This window comes from Mesoplodon bidens, assembly GCF_964165515.1.
Source record: "Mesoplodon bidens genome assembly, chromosome: 10".
In the NCBI taxonomy this organism is placed as follows: domain Eukaryota; kingdom Metazoa; phylum Chordata; class Mammalia; order Artiodactyla; family Ziphiidae; genus Mesoplodon; species Mesoplodon bidens.
In genome coordinates, this window is record NC_138172.1 from 4,479,607 (window position 1) to 4,492,431 (window position 12,825).

The 12,825-nt window shown below is 39.3% G+C and overlaps 2 protein-coding genes across 4 annotated transcripts in view; one reads left to right on the forward strand and one right to left on the reverse strand.

Moving 5' to 3' along the window:
- NR2C2 (nuclear receptor subfamily 2 group C member 2) overlaps positions 1-12,825 on the forward strand; it is a 98,409-nt gene that overhangs the window by 52,907 nt on the left and 32,677 nt on the right. For all 3 annotated transcript variants that reach the window (XM_081245409.1, XM_081245407.1, XM_081245408.1), the window contains one exon: positions 12,199-12,309. In XM_081245409.1, the coding sequence (XP_081101535.1) occupies positions 12,238-12,309 (72 nt within the window). In that variant the 5' untranslated portion in view covers positions 12,199-12,237. The remainder of the gene's footprint in view (positions 1-12,198; positions 12,310-12,825) is intronic.
- Positions 6,129-7,863, reverse strand: LOC308623864 (centromere protein P-like). Its single transcript, XM_081246639.1, has one exon. It carries the CDS (start codon positions 7,577-7,579, stop codon positions 6,716-6,718), a length of 864 nt encoding a protein of 287 aa, XP_081102765.1. The 5' UTR covers positions 7,580-7,863; the 3' UTR covers positions 6,129-6,715.

The window sequence follows — 12,825 nt, forward strand, 5'->3', positions numbered from 1 at the left end:
CTGTATTGAAATCTTTATTTCTCCAATGTCCTAGTGTTTTTTCCTTTCACCTTGCAGGACTCCCTTGAGCATTTCTTGCAGGGCAAGGCTAGTGATCACAAATTCCCTTACCTTTGTTTATCTGGGAATGTCTTGGTTTCTCCCTCAGTTTTAAAAATATTTATTTATTTATCTATTTATTTTAATTGAGGTATAGTTGATTTACAATGTTGTGTTTCTGGCGTACAGCAGAGTGATTCAGTTTTTTATATATATATTCTTTTTCATATTCTTTTCCATTATGGTTTATTACAGGATATTGAATATAGTTCCCTGTGCTATACAAAAGGACCTTGTTGTTTATCTATTTTATATATGTAAATATATGTAGTATATATATGTGTGTGTGTGTGTATAGTTTGAGATAAAAGAAATTTTCACGTATTGAGATACAGGGAAGTCATTCTGGCTTATGCATGAGTTAACTTGAATTTTATGCTAACTAAAATAGCCTGTTTGTGGCCTATCAAACATACATTGTACATCTGCTTTAATTATTAAAGAAAAGGGCACACTGACCAGAAGTAAAGAATGTCCATGTCAAAAATAAAGATTCCTCTCTTCCTTAGGCGCCAATGCTGGGCCTTCTTTGATGATAAAACTCCCTTCCCAGGTGCCAAGGCCATGCTGACTTACTGATCTCTGATCTTCGTGGGGTTTTTTGTTTTTAAACCTTGAAGAAATGTAATGTTCTTTGTTCTGACAAGATATAAAACTGTGCTGGAAACCATGCTTCTCCAGAGGAGCTTCTCAGACTAATCTGGGAAGCTGGCTTCTGGGCTCGTCCTTAGTTTGGCTCAAATAAAACTCTTCTTACTATAGATTCTTTATTGATTATTTTCATTGGCACTTGTATCTGCTAATCCCAGACTCCTAATTTATCCCCTTCCCCTTTGGTAACCATAAGTCTGTCTTCTATGTCTGTGAGTCTGCTTCTGTTTTGTAAATATGTTCATTTGTATCATTTTTTTAAAGATTCCACATATAAGTGATATCATATGCTATTTCTCTTTCTCTTACTTACTTCACTTAGCATGATAATCTCTAGGTCCATCCATGTTGCTGCAAATGGGATTATTTCATTCTTTTTTAGGGCTGAGTTGTATTCCACTACATACATCTATATATATATATATATATATATATATATACACATACACACACTGCATCTTCTTTATCCATTCATCTGTCAGTGTACATTTAGGTTGCTTCCATGTCTTGGCTATTGTAAATAGTGTTGCTGTGAACATTGGGGTGGTGTTTCTTTTCGAATTAGAGTTTTCACCAGATACATGCCTAGGAGTGCGGTTGCTGGATCATATGGCAACTCTTTATTTTAGTTTTTTAGCAAACCTCCATGCTGTTTGCCACAGTAGCTGCACCAATTTACATTCCCACCAACAGTGTAGGAGGGTTCTCTTTTCTCCACACCCTCTCCAGCATTTATTATTTGTAGACTTTTTAAAAAAAATTATTTATTTTTAATTTTGGTTGCGTTGGGTCTTTATTGCTTCAGAGGGACTTTCTCTAGTTGTGGCGAGCGGGGGCTACTCTTCATTGTGGTGCGCAGGCTTCTCATTGTGGTGGCTTCTCTTGTGGAGCACGGGCTCTAGGCATGTGGGCTCAGCAGTTGTGGCTTGCAGACTCTAGGGCACAGGCTCAGTAGCTGTGGCGCACAGGCTTAGTTGCTCCGAGGCATGTGGGATCTTCCCGGACCAGGCCTCAAACCCATGTCCCCTGCATTGGCAGGCGGATTCTTAACCAGTGTGCCACCAGGGAAGCCCTATTTGTAGACTTTTTAATGATGACCATTCTGACTAGTGTGAGGTGATACCTCATTATAGTTTTGATTTGCATTTCTCTAATAATTAGTGATGTTGAGCATCTTTTCATGTGCCTATTGGCCAACTGTATGGTCTTCTTTGGAGAAATATCTATTTAGGTCTTCTGCCCATTTTTTGATTGGGTTGTTTGCCTTTTTCTGTTATTGAGTTGTATGAGCTGTTTGTATATTTTGGAAATTAAGCCCTTGTCAGTCACATCATTTGCAAATATTTTCTCCCAGTCCTCAGGTTGTCTTTTTGTTTTGTTTATGGTATACTTTGCTGTGCAAAAGCTTCTAAGTTTTATTTTTGTTTTTATTTCTATTGTCTTGGGAGACTGACCTCAGAAAACATTGCTATGATTTATGTCAGAGAATGTTTTGCCTATGTTCTTTTCTAGGAGTTGTATGGTGTCAAGTGTTATATATGTCTTTAAGCCATTTTGAGTTTATTTTTGTGTAGGGTGTGAGGGAGTGTTCTAACTTTGTTGAGTTACATGCGGCTGCCCAGCTTTCCCAGCACCACTTGCTGAAGAAAGTCCTTTCTTCATTGTGTATTTTTGCCTCCTTTGTCGAAAATTAATTGACCATAGGTGTGTGGGTTTATTTCTGGTTGATCCATATGTCTGTATTTGTGCCAATATCATGAGATTTTGATTACTGTAGCTTTGTAGTATTGACTGAAATCTGGGAGGGTTATGCTTCCAGCTTTATTCTTTTTTCCTCAGGGTTGCTTTGGCAGTTCTGGGTCTTTTTTTTTTTTTTTCTTGCGGTACGTGGGCCTCTCACTGTTGTGGCCTCTCCCGTTGTGGAGCACAGGCTCTGGATGCGCAGGCTCAGCGGCCATGGCTCACGGGCCCAGCCGCTCCGCAGCATGTGGGATCTTCCCGGAATGGGGCACGAACCCGTGTCCCCTGCATTGGCAGGCAGACTCTCAACCACTGCGCCACCAGGGAAGCCCTCTGGGTCTCTTATGGTTCCATAAAAATTATAGGAGTATTCGTTCTAGTTCTGTGAAAAATGTCATGGGTAATTTGATAAGGATTGCATTAAATCTGTAGATTGCTTTGGGTAGTGTGGCCATTTTAACAATATTAATTCTTCCAATCCAAGAACATGGGATATCTTTCCATTTCTTTGTATTATCTTCAAATTCCTTTATCAGTGTTTTATAGTTCTCAGCATGTAAGTCTTTCACCTCCTTGGTCAGGTTTATTCCTAAGTATTTTACTAAGTATTTACTTTTTAATGCGATTTTTAAAGGTTTTTTTTTTTACTTTCCCTTTCCAATATTTCATTGCTAGTGTAAAGAAATACAACTGATATGTTAACTTTGTATCCTGCTACCTTGCTGAATTCACTTATCACTTCTAGTAGTTTTTATGTGGAGTCTTGAGGGTCTTCTGTATCTTAGTATCATGTCATCTGCGTATGATGACAATTTTACCTCTTCGTTCCAGTTTGGATAACTTTTATTTCTTTTTCTTGTCTGATTTTTGTGTCTAGGACTTCTAAAACTTGTTGAATAGAAGTGGTGAGAGTGGGCATCCTTGCCTTATTCCAGATTTTAGCAGGAAGGCTTTCAGCTTTTCACCATTGAGTATTATGTTGGCTGTGGGTTTGTCATAAATAGCTTTTATTATGTTGAGATATGTTCCCTCTATACGTACTTGGCAAAAGTTTTTATTATGAATGGATGTTGAATTTTATCAAATGCCTTTTCTGCATCTATTGAGATGATCATGTGGTTTTGTCTTTTCTTTTGTTGATGTGGTGTATCACATTGATTCATTTGTTTATGTTGAACCATTCTTGTGACCCTGGGATGAATCCAACTTGGTTGTGGTGTATGATCTTTTTTATGTATTGTTGGGTTCAGTTTGCTAATATTTTGTTGAGAATTTTTGCATCTGTATTCATCAAAGATATTGGCCTGTAATTTTCTTTTTTGGTGGTGTCTTTGTCTGGTTTTGGCATCAGGGTGAGGTGGCTTTCTAGAACGACTTTGGGAGTGTTCCCGCCTCTTCACTCTTTTGGAAGAGTTTGAAAATGATTGGTGTAAGTTCTTTTAATGTTTTGTAGAATTCCCCAGTGAAGCCATCTGGTCTTGGACTTTTGTTTGCAGGGAGTTTTTTAAATTACAGATTCTATTTCACATCTAGTAATCAGTCTGTTCAAATTATTTCTTCTCGATTCAGTTTTGGTGGACTATATGTTTCTAGAAACTTGTCCATTTCTTCTAGGTTGTCCAATTTGTTGGCATATAGTTGTATCCTTTTATGGTTTTTCTGTACTTCTGTGGTATCAGTTTTTACTTGTCCTCTTTCATTTATTTTGCTTATTGGGTCCTCTCTCTTTTCTTTATGGTGAGCCTGGCTAGAGGTTTGTAGATTTTGTTTACCCTTTCAAAAACCCAGCTCTTGGTTTGATTGTTCTTTTTCTGTTGTTTTTTTAATCTCTGTTTATTTCCTCTCTGGTCTTTATTATTTTCTTCCTTCTGCTGACTTAAGGTTTTGTTTGTTCTCCTTTTTCTGATTCTTTAGATGGCAGGTTAGGATGCTTATTTGAGATTTTTTTCTTGTTTTTTGAGGAAAGCCTGTATTGCTATGAACTTTCTTCTAAGGACAGTTTTTGCTGCATCCCATAGATTTTGTATGGTTGTGTTATCATTGTCATTTATTTCAAGGTATGTTCTGATTTCATCGTTGACCTGTTGATTTTTTAGTAGCATGTTGTTTAGTCGCCATGTAATCGTTTTTTTTCCTCTCATTTCTCTTTCTGTGGTTGATTTCTAGTTTCATGCTGCCATTGTGGTCAGAAAAGATGCTTGAAATGATTTCTGTCCTCTTAAATTTGTTGAGACTTGTTACGTGTCCTAGTGTGTGGTCTGTCCTAGAGAAAGTTCCATGTGCACTTGAAAAGAATATGTATTCTGTTTTTTTTTAATGTAATGTCCTGAAAATATCAATTAAGTCTAACTGTTCTATTGTGTCATTTAGGATCTCTGTTGCCTTATTGATTTTCTTTCTGGACAATCTGTCCATTGATGTCAGTGTGGTGTTAAAATTTCCTACTATTACTGTGTTCTCATCAGTTTCCATTTATATCTGTTAGTATTTGTTTTATGTATATAGGTGCTCCTATATTGGGTGCATATGTTAATGAGTATAATAGCCTCTTTTTGTATTGATCCTTTTATCATTATATAGTGTCCTTCTTTGTCTTTCTTTGTGGATTTTGTTTTAAAGTCTGTTTTGTCTCATATGAGTATTGCTGCCCCCTGCTTTCTTCTCATTTCCGTTTGCATGAAATATCTTTTTCCATCCCTTCACTTTCAATCTATGTGTGTTCTTCGCTCTAAAGGGTTCCTTGTAGGAAGCTTATTGTAGGCTCTTATTTTATTATCCAGTCTACCACTCTGTGTCATTTGATGGGGGCATATAATCCATTGACATTTAAGGTAATTATTGATAGATATATATTTATTGCCATTGTAAATGTTTTCCAGTTGATTTTATATTTCTTCTTCGTTCCTTTTTTTTGTTTTTCCTTTTGTGGTTTGATGGTTTTCTTTTATATTATACTTGTGTTTTCTTCTTTTTGGTTTTTGTGAATAATGTTTTTGATTTGTGGTTACCCTGTTTTTCAGGTATGCTAACCTATTACTGTTATCTACTTGCTTTAGACTGGTTGTCATATAGGCTCCAGATACATTCTAAAAAAAAAAAATCTACAATTTCTTACTCTCCCACATTTTATGATTTTTATGCCTTCTTTTTTGCGGTATGTGGACCTCTCACTGTTGTGGCCTCTCCCGTTGCAGAGCACAGCCTCCGGCCGCGCAGGCTCAGTGGCCATGGCTCACGGGCCCAGCCGCTCCACGGCATGTGGGATCTTCCCGGACCGGGGCACAAACCCGTGTCCCTTGCATTGGCAGGCGGTATCTCAACCACTGCGCCACCAGGGAAGACCCTATGTCCTCTTTTATATCTTCCTGTTTATGTTTTTGCTGTTCATTGTAGTTATCACTTTCACCTCCCAAAAATTTTTTTTTAATTTTTTAATCTGTGTACTGGCTTATTTTTTTTTTTTTTTTTTTTTTTTGCTGTATGCGGGCCTCTCACTGCTGTGGCCTCTCCCGTTGCGGAGCACAGGCTCCGGACACACAGGCTCCGCGGCCATGGCTCGCGGGCCCAGCCGCTGCGCGGCATGTGGGATCTTCCGGGATAGGGGCACGAACCCGTGTCCCCTGCATCGGCAGGCGGACTCTCAACCACTGCGCCACCAGGGAAGCCCTACTGGCTTATTTAAGTGATCTACTTTCCTATTATGTTTTTTTAAGTAATTTATTTATTTATCTATTTATTTATTTATTTATTTTTGGCTGTGTTGGGTCTTCATTGCTGTAGATGGGCTTTCTCTAGTTGCAGCAAGTGGGGGGTACTTTTCGTTGCGGTGTGTGGGCTTACTGCGGTGGCTTCTCTTGTTAAGGAGCATGGGCTCTAGGCACGTAGGCTTTGGTAGTTGTGGCATGCAGACTCTAGAGCACAGGCTCAGTAATTGTGGCACATGGGCTTAGTTGCTCTGCGGCATATGGGATCTTCCCGGACCAGGCTCGAACCCCTGTTCCCTGCATTGGCAAGCGGATTCTTTTTTTTTTTTTTCTTTTGAATTTAAATAACTGTATTTATTTTTCATGTTCTGACAACTTATATATAATGTGCCATAACTGCATAAACATGTTTTAGAGGTAAGGTTTCTAAGTGGAAAAGAGCAAGTTTTTATATTCAATAAAATCACATGCCTCCAGGTACAGCATCTTACTTCTATGTGTAGTTGTTCACTGTTTGGGAACTAGTTGCTTGCCTCTGTATGAAGTGATTTAATCAGACTTTCCAGAGTGGCTTCAATGCCCAGCACGCCCAGTAGGGTTTGGAAGCTGAGAGGAGCAGTTTCTATGACTCCGTTCTTGTCCAGTTCCAGGGCTTGCAGCGGCACTTTGTTGAGAAGATCCAGCTTTGGCAAAACCTTCCCTTCTTCATCTATTTGTATCCTCCAAACAATTACTAGTTCAAACCCTGGTCTACTGGGGCTCCTGATACCCATGCAGCTGGACAAGGCCCCCTCTGAAAGGTGCACAGCCTCTGGGTACTTTTCCTTGAAACATTTAAATGTGCGCTTACGATATTCACACCATTCCACAAAGAAGTGTAGGCTTCGGAAAAACATAAACAGATCTCTTCTTTCTTCTGCTCTAGACACAAATTCACTTAATTCTGAATATTCGGTGGGTTCCATTATTATGCTGAGGTCAGTAATAACAGAAGATAAACTCTCCTTATTCTGGATTTCCAGAAGCTGAAATTCAAGTTGAAACGTAATCATGTGGCAATTTTCTGATAATCTGTGTCTCTGCAGAACTTTCTTTATACTCTTTTCTGTCATCTCAGTGCTCATTAGGTCCTCTGTCTTCTTGGAGTAATGTCTTATACTGATGCCAGTAAGCATACTTAGAAACTGAAGTTCTGATTCTAAATGTCCAAGATGACTTCTCAGATCTTTTGACAATTCCCATCCTTCAGAGTCTGCTTGGTATATTTCTTGAAATGATTTTTGAACTCGGGAGGTGTCTTCCCCAGGTGCCAGCGGCTCCACGCACGCCCGCCTCAAAGTGATCTCGGCTTCCAAAGCGCGAGCCTCAGCCAGCTGAGAATCCATAGGGCCGCGCTGACAGGAAGCTGCCTACGGCAAGTGGATTCTTAACCACTGCGCCACCAGGGAAGGCTCCAATTGTGGAGTTTTTTTGTTTTTTTTTTTCTTTCCTATAGATTCTTGCTGCTGCTTTTTTCTTTTCTTTCTTTTTTTCCTTTTTTTTTTGTTTCTTTCTTATTTAGAGAAGACCTTTTAATATTTCTTTCAGGTTACAAGTTTAGTATTGCCGTATTCTTTTAGTTTTTGCTTGTCTGTGAAATTCTTTGACTCTCCTTCTATTCTAATGATAATCTTGCTGTGTAGAGTATCCTAGGTTGCAGGTTTTTCCCTTTTAGGACTTTGAATTTATCTTGCCACTCCCTTCTGGCCTGCAGCATTTCTGTAGAGAAATCAGCAGATAGCCTTATGGGGGTTCCCTTATAAAATCAGCTCTTTGTTTTTCTCTTGCTGCCTTTAGAATCCTCTCTTTTATCTTTAACTTTTGCCATTTTAATTATAATCTCCCTCACTTTTGAAGGATAGTTTTGCCGGGTATAGTATTTTGGGTTGACGGGTTTCTTTTCTTTGAGCACTTTGACTGTATTGGCCAACTGCCTTCTGGTCTCCAAAGTTTCTCATGAGAAATCTGCAAATAATCTAATTGCAGGTCCTGCGTATGTGATAATTTGCTTTTCTCTTACTGTTTTCAAAATGTTCTCCTTTTGTCTTCTGAAAGTTTGATTATAATGTTTTGATTTCGGTCTCTTTGAGTTCCTATTACTTGGAGTTTGGTGAGCTTGGATGTTTATGTTCATGTCTTTGATCAAATTTGGGAGGTTTTCAGACATTATTTCTTCATATATTCTTTGCTCACTCCCCTTTTTGTCCTCCAGACTCCCACAATGCTATGTTGGTCTACTTTTTGGTATCCTGTAGGCCTCATAGTCACTGGTCAGTTTTCTTCCATCTTTTTTCTTTCTGTTCCTCAGACTCACTAATTTCTATCAAGGTAACTGATTCTTCTGCTTGTTCGAATCTTCCTTTGAATCCTTTTAGTGAATTCTTCATTTCAGTTATTGTAGTTTTCAGCTCCAAAAAAAATTTTTTGGTTTCTTTCTAGGGTTTCTATCTGTTTATTGGTATTTCCATTTTGTTCTTACATTGTTTTCTGAGTTTTCCACATCTTCCTTTAGTTCAGTCTTTGTGTAATATATTTGACATGAGATCTTTTTCAGGGATAACTTATGTTGATTTTTTTTTCCTTTGAATGGATCATAATTTCTTGTTTCTTTGTATGCCATGTGGTTTTGTTGTTGTTGTTGAAACAACATTTGAATCTGGACATTTAAATCTAATAATGTGGTAACTCTGGAAATCAGATTCTCTCCCTTTCCAAATATTTACTGTTTTTTGTTACTTTGTTGTTTTTGTTGTAAGCTGTTTCTCTTCCAGGGAGCATCCTGACATGTAAACTTAAGGTCTTTTCTAGGGTCTTTTCTAAACCTGTGCCTTTCTCTGAGCATGTGTATTTACTTTCTAATTGTCCCTGTATATGCAGTTAGTTTTGAATGTCCTTGTCTTTAATGTCTGGTTCCCAATAGAGGATAAAGAGAAAAATGGGGAGGGGGGAAGCAATCCAGTCTTTTAAGTCCCCTGGCAATCACTTCAGCAGACATGGAGGGGCTTGCAACAGTAGGAGGAAGTACAGAGACCATGGATATCCCTTCTTTGTCTGCACCTCTGGGATCAGAGGAAGCACGTGATTGGAGCACAGATCCCCAGTATTTGGAGGACAAGGGCCCTTTTTGCCCACCCTGGCTCCCACAAGCTGTGTGCAAGCTGCTCCTGGAACATGTGCACAGCTGCCTGTTATAGGGTAGATGTGGGGAATGGGTAGCTACTGCTACTGTGCTAGGAGCTGGAGTTGACCAAAATTAACTACAATTTATGGTCCAAGGCTTCCCCTGGAAATTGCAAGCCTCCAGTAGACTCCTGAGTTCCAAAATAGTTACATCAGACAGATTCCACCAGTGCATTTGTGGTCTAGGTAGGGAAAGAGATTCCTGGTGCTTCCTACTCCACCGTCTTCCCAGAATTCTCTCTCTTGAGTTAATTGTTTTCCATATAGTAGGAGGGAGGGGTCCAGTTTCATTCTTCTATGTTGTGTCCAGTTGTTCCATCACCATTTGTTGAAAATACTGTTCTTTCCCCATTGAATTGCCACGCCACTTTTGTCAAAAATCATCTGACCACATATGGGAGGGTTTATTTCTGGGCTCTTTCTTCTGTTTTGTTGGTCATTGTGTCTGTTTTTATGCCATTGCCAACAGTTTTGATTACTGTAGCTTTATAATAAGTTTTGAAGCCAGGAAGTGTGAGTCCTCCAACTTTGTTCTTTTTCAAGATTGTTTGGCTATTCTGGGTCTCTTGCATTTCCATGAATTTTAGGATGAGCTTGTCAATTTATGCAGTGTAGGCAGCTAGAATTTTGATAGCAGCTATATTAAATCTGTTGATCAATTTGTGTAGTATTGTCATCTTAACAATATTAAGTCTTCTGATCCATGAACACAGATGTCATCTAGGTCTTCTTTAATTTCTTTCAACAGTGTTTTGTAGTTTTCAGTATACAAATACTACACTTTTGTTAAATTTATTCCTAAGTATTTTCTTGTGTTTGATGCTATGGTCAGTGGGATTGTTCCTTTAATTTTATTTTCTGATTGCCCTTTGCTAACTTATAGGAAGATAACTTATTTTTATATGTTAATCTTGTATTCTGCAACCTTGAAACTCATTTACTAGCGCTAATAGTTTTTCTGTGGATTCTTTCAGATTTTCTGTGTACAAGATCGTATCATCTGCAAAAAGAGATAGTTTTCCTTCTTTCCAAATCCGGCTGCTTTTGTTTCTTTTTCTTTCCTAATTGCCCTGTCTAGAACTTCCAGTACAGTGTCAAGTAGACATGGTGAAAGCAGACATCTTTGTCTTGTTCCTGATCTTAGGAGAGAGCTTTCAGTCTTCCATCACTAAGTATTATGTTAGCTGTATTTTATAGATACTCGTTATCAGATTGATAGAATATCAGTACTTCTATTCTTCTTTAAAATATTTAAAATATTTTATTTTTGGTTGCATAGGGTCTTTGCTGCTGCAAGCAGGCTTTCTCTAGTTGCAGTGAGCGGGGGCTACTCTTCGTTGCCATGCACAGGCTTCTCATTTCAGTGGCTTCTCTCGTTGCAGAGCACAGGCTCTAGGCACACAGGCTTCAGTAGTTGTGGTGCACAGGCTCAGTAGTTGTGGTGCACAGGCTTAGTTGCTCCTCAGCATGTGGGATCTTCCCAGACCAGGGCTCGAACCCGTGTCCCCTGCATTGGCAGGCGGATTCTTAACCACTGCACCACCAGGGAAGCCCAGTACTTCTGTTCTTATTTTCTTGAGTGTTTTTATCATGAAAGAGTGTTGAATTTTGTCAAATGCTTCCTCTGTACGTTGAGGTGATCATTTGGCTTTTGTCCTCTGTTCTTGGGTGTGTTACATTGTTTGATTCATATGCTGAACCAACCTTGCATTCCTGGGATAAATCCCACTTAGTCATAGTGTATGATTCTTTATATGCTTCTGGATTCATTTTGCTAGGGTTTTGTTGCAGATTGTTGCATCTATATTCATAAGGAATATTGATCTGTAGTTTTCTTGTAATGTCTGTCTGGTTTTGGTATCGGGTAATACTGGCCTCATAGAATGAATTGGGAAGTGTTGCTTCCTCCTCCTCCTCTTCTCCTTCTTTTTCCTTTTTTTGTTTTTTGGGGTTTTTTTTTGAAGTTTGAAAAGCATTGGTTCATGATATATACTTTTTGTGTGTGTGTGGTACGCGGGCCTCTCACTGTTGTGGCCTCTCCCGTTGTGGGGCACAGGCTCCAGACGCACAGGCCCAGCAGCCATAGCTCACGGGCCCAGCCGCTCCACGGCATGTGGGATCTTCCCGGACCAGGACACGAACCCGTGTCCCCTGCATCGGCAGGCGGACTCTCAATCACTGCGCCACCAGGGAAGCCCCATGATGTACTTTTATTCAAGGAAAAATATCTGCTCACTTCAGGTGCCCAAGTGACCATTCAGAACCTTGAACCTTGACTTTAATGGGTGTTGACCTTGTGTTATTGATGAGCTTTTTCCGATTTTATCCCAGTGAGGATGGGAGGTTGCCAGACTCTTTGACAAGTATTAATCCCAGTAATTTCCAGTGTAATTCTGGTTGTTTGCCATCCTCAACAGTATTGTGAGAGCCTGTCTTCTGGAACCTGTCATCTTAAAGGAGTGCTTTATAGCTGGCTTTAGAGACAGTGAAAAAAATTCAAAGATGATCTCTAAGAAGTTATTTTGGTAGCTTTTTATTTTATTGATGCTGTGCAGAGCAGACCTGAAAATACCTTTCATTTTTTCTTGCTTTTCAACATTAGAAACAGCTATTTTAGCTATTTCTCAGGATCAGTCTGTGGAAATATCTCATTGATTCCTTTGTCATCGAAAACTATACAATTTTATCACTCAAAGCCACAGTGAAAGCAAGAGGCATGGTCCTCAAACCACCACTGGGCATCTTTCTGAGCCCCCTTGTGATGCAGCCCTCTTCTCACCCACAGGTACCACGTACACAGACTTCTCGGCCGGAATCTCCAGGGATGACCAGCCCCTCCCCGCGCATCCAGATAATCTCCACTGATTCTGCGGTAGCCTCACCTCAGCGAATTCAGGTACCTGCACCAGTCCCACTTGGTTCCAGCCACCTGCCTGAGGGCAGACCTGCCTTCCCTGAATTGTTTCTGAAAACAAACCTGCCTAAGGGTTTCACTAAGGAGCTGTGCTTCTTAGGCATCAAGTAGAGTACAATCTCATTTATTTTTTAAAAGATAAAAGAAGAAAGATTTTCCGTTTACTAAGCTGACTTACTTTTAATCTAAAAGTCTGAACTGTCACTTCAAACTATTGGAATGAAGTACCGTTTATTACTTGTGTGCTTCAAAACTGAGAGGTAGGTAGTGTGTCTTAGTAGTTAAGAGTGTGGACCTCCACTTGAAGTCAAATCCAATGCCCCATTTTACAGCTTTTCTAATGTCTCACTTTCTTCATTTAGAAAATGTACATAATAGTAGTACTTACCTCATAAGGTTATTAGGAAGAATCAGTGAATATTGCGTGTAAAATGCTTGAAACGGTGCTTGGCATATAATAACATTCAGTATGTACTAATTATCTATAATAACTATTAT

Coding starts and splice junctions, on each gene's coding strand:
- LOC308623864 (XM_081246639.1), bottom strand. CDS start 7,579: ATGGATTCTCAGCTGGCTGAGGCTCGCGCTTTGGAAGCCGAGATCACT.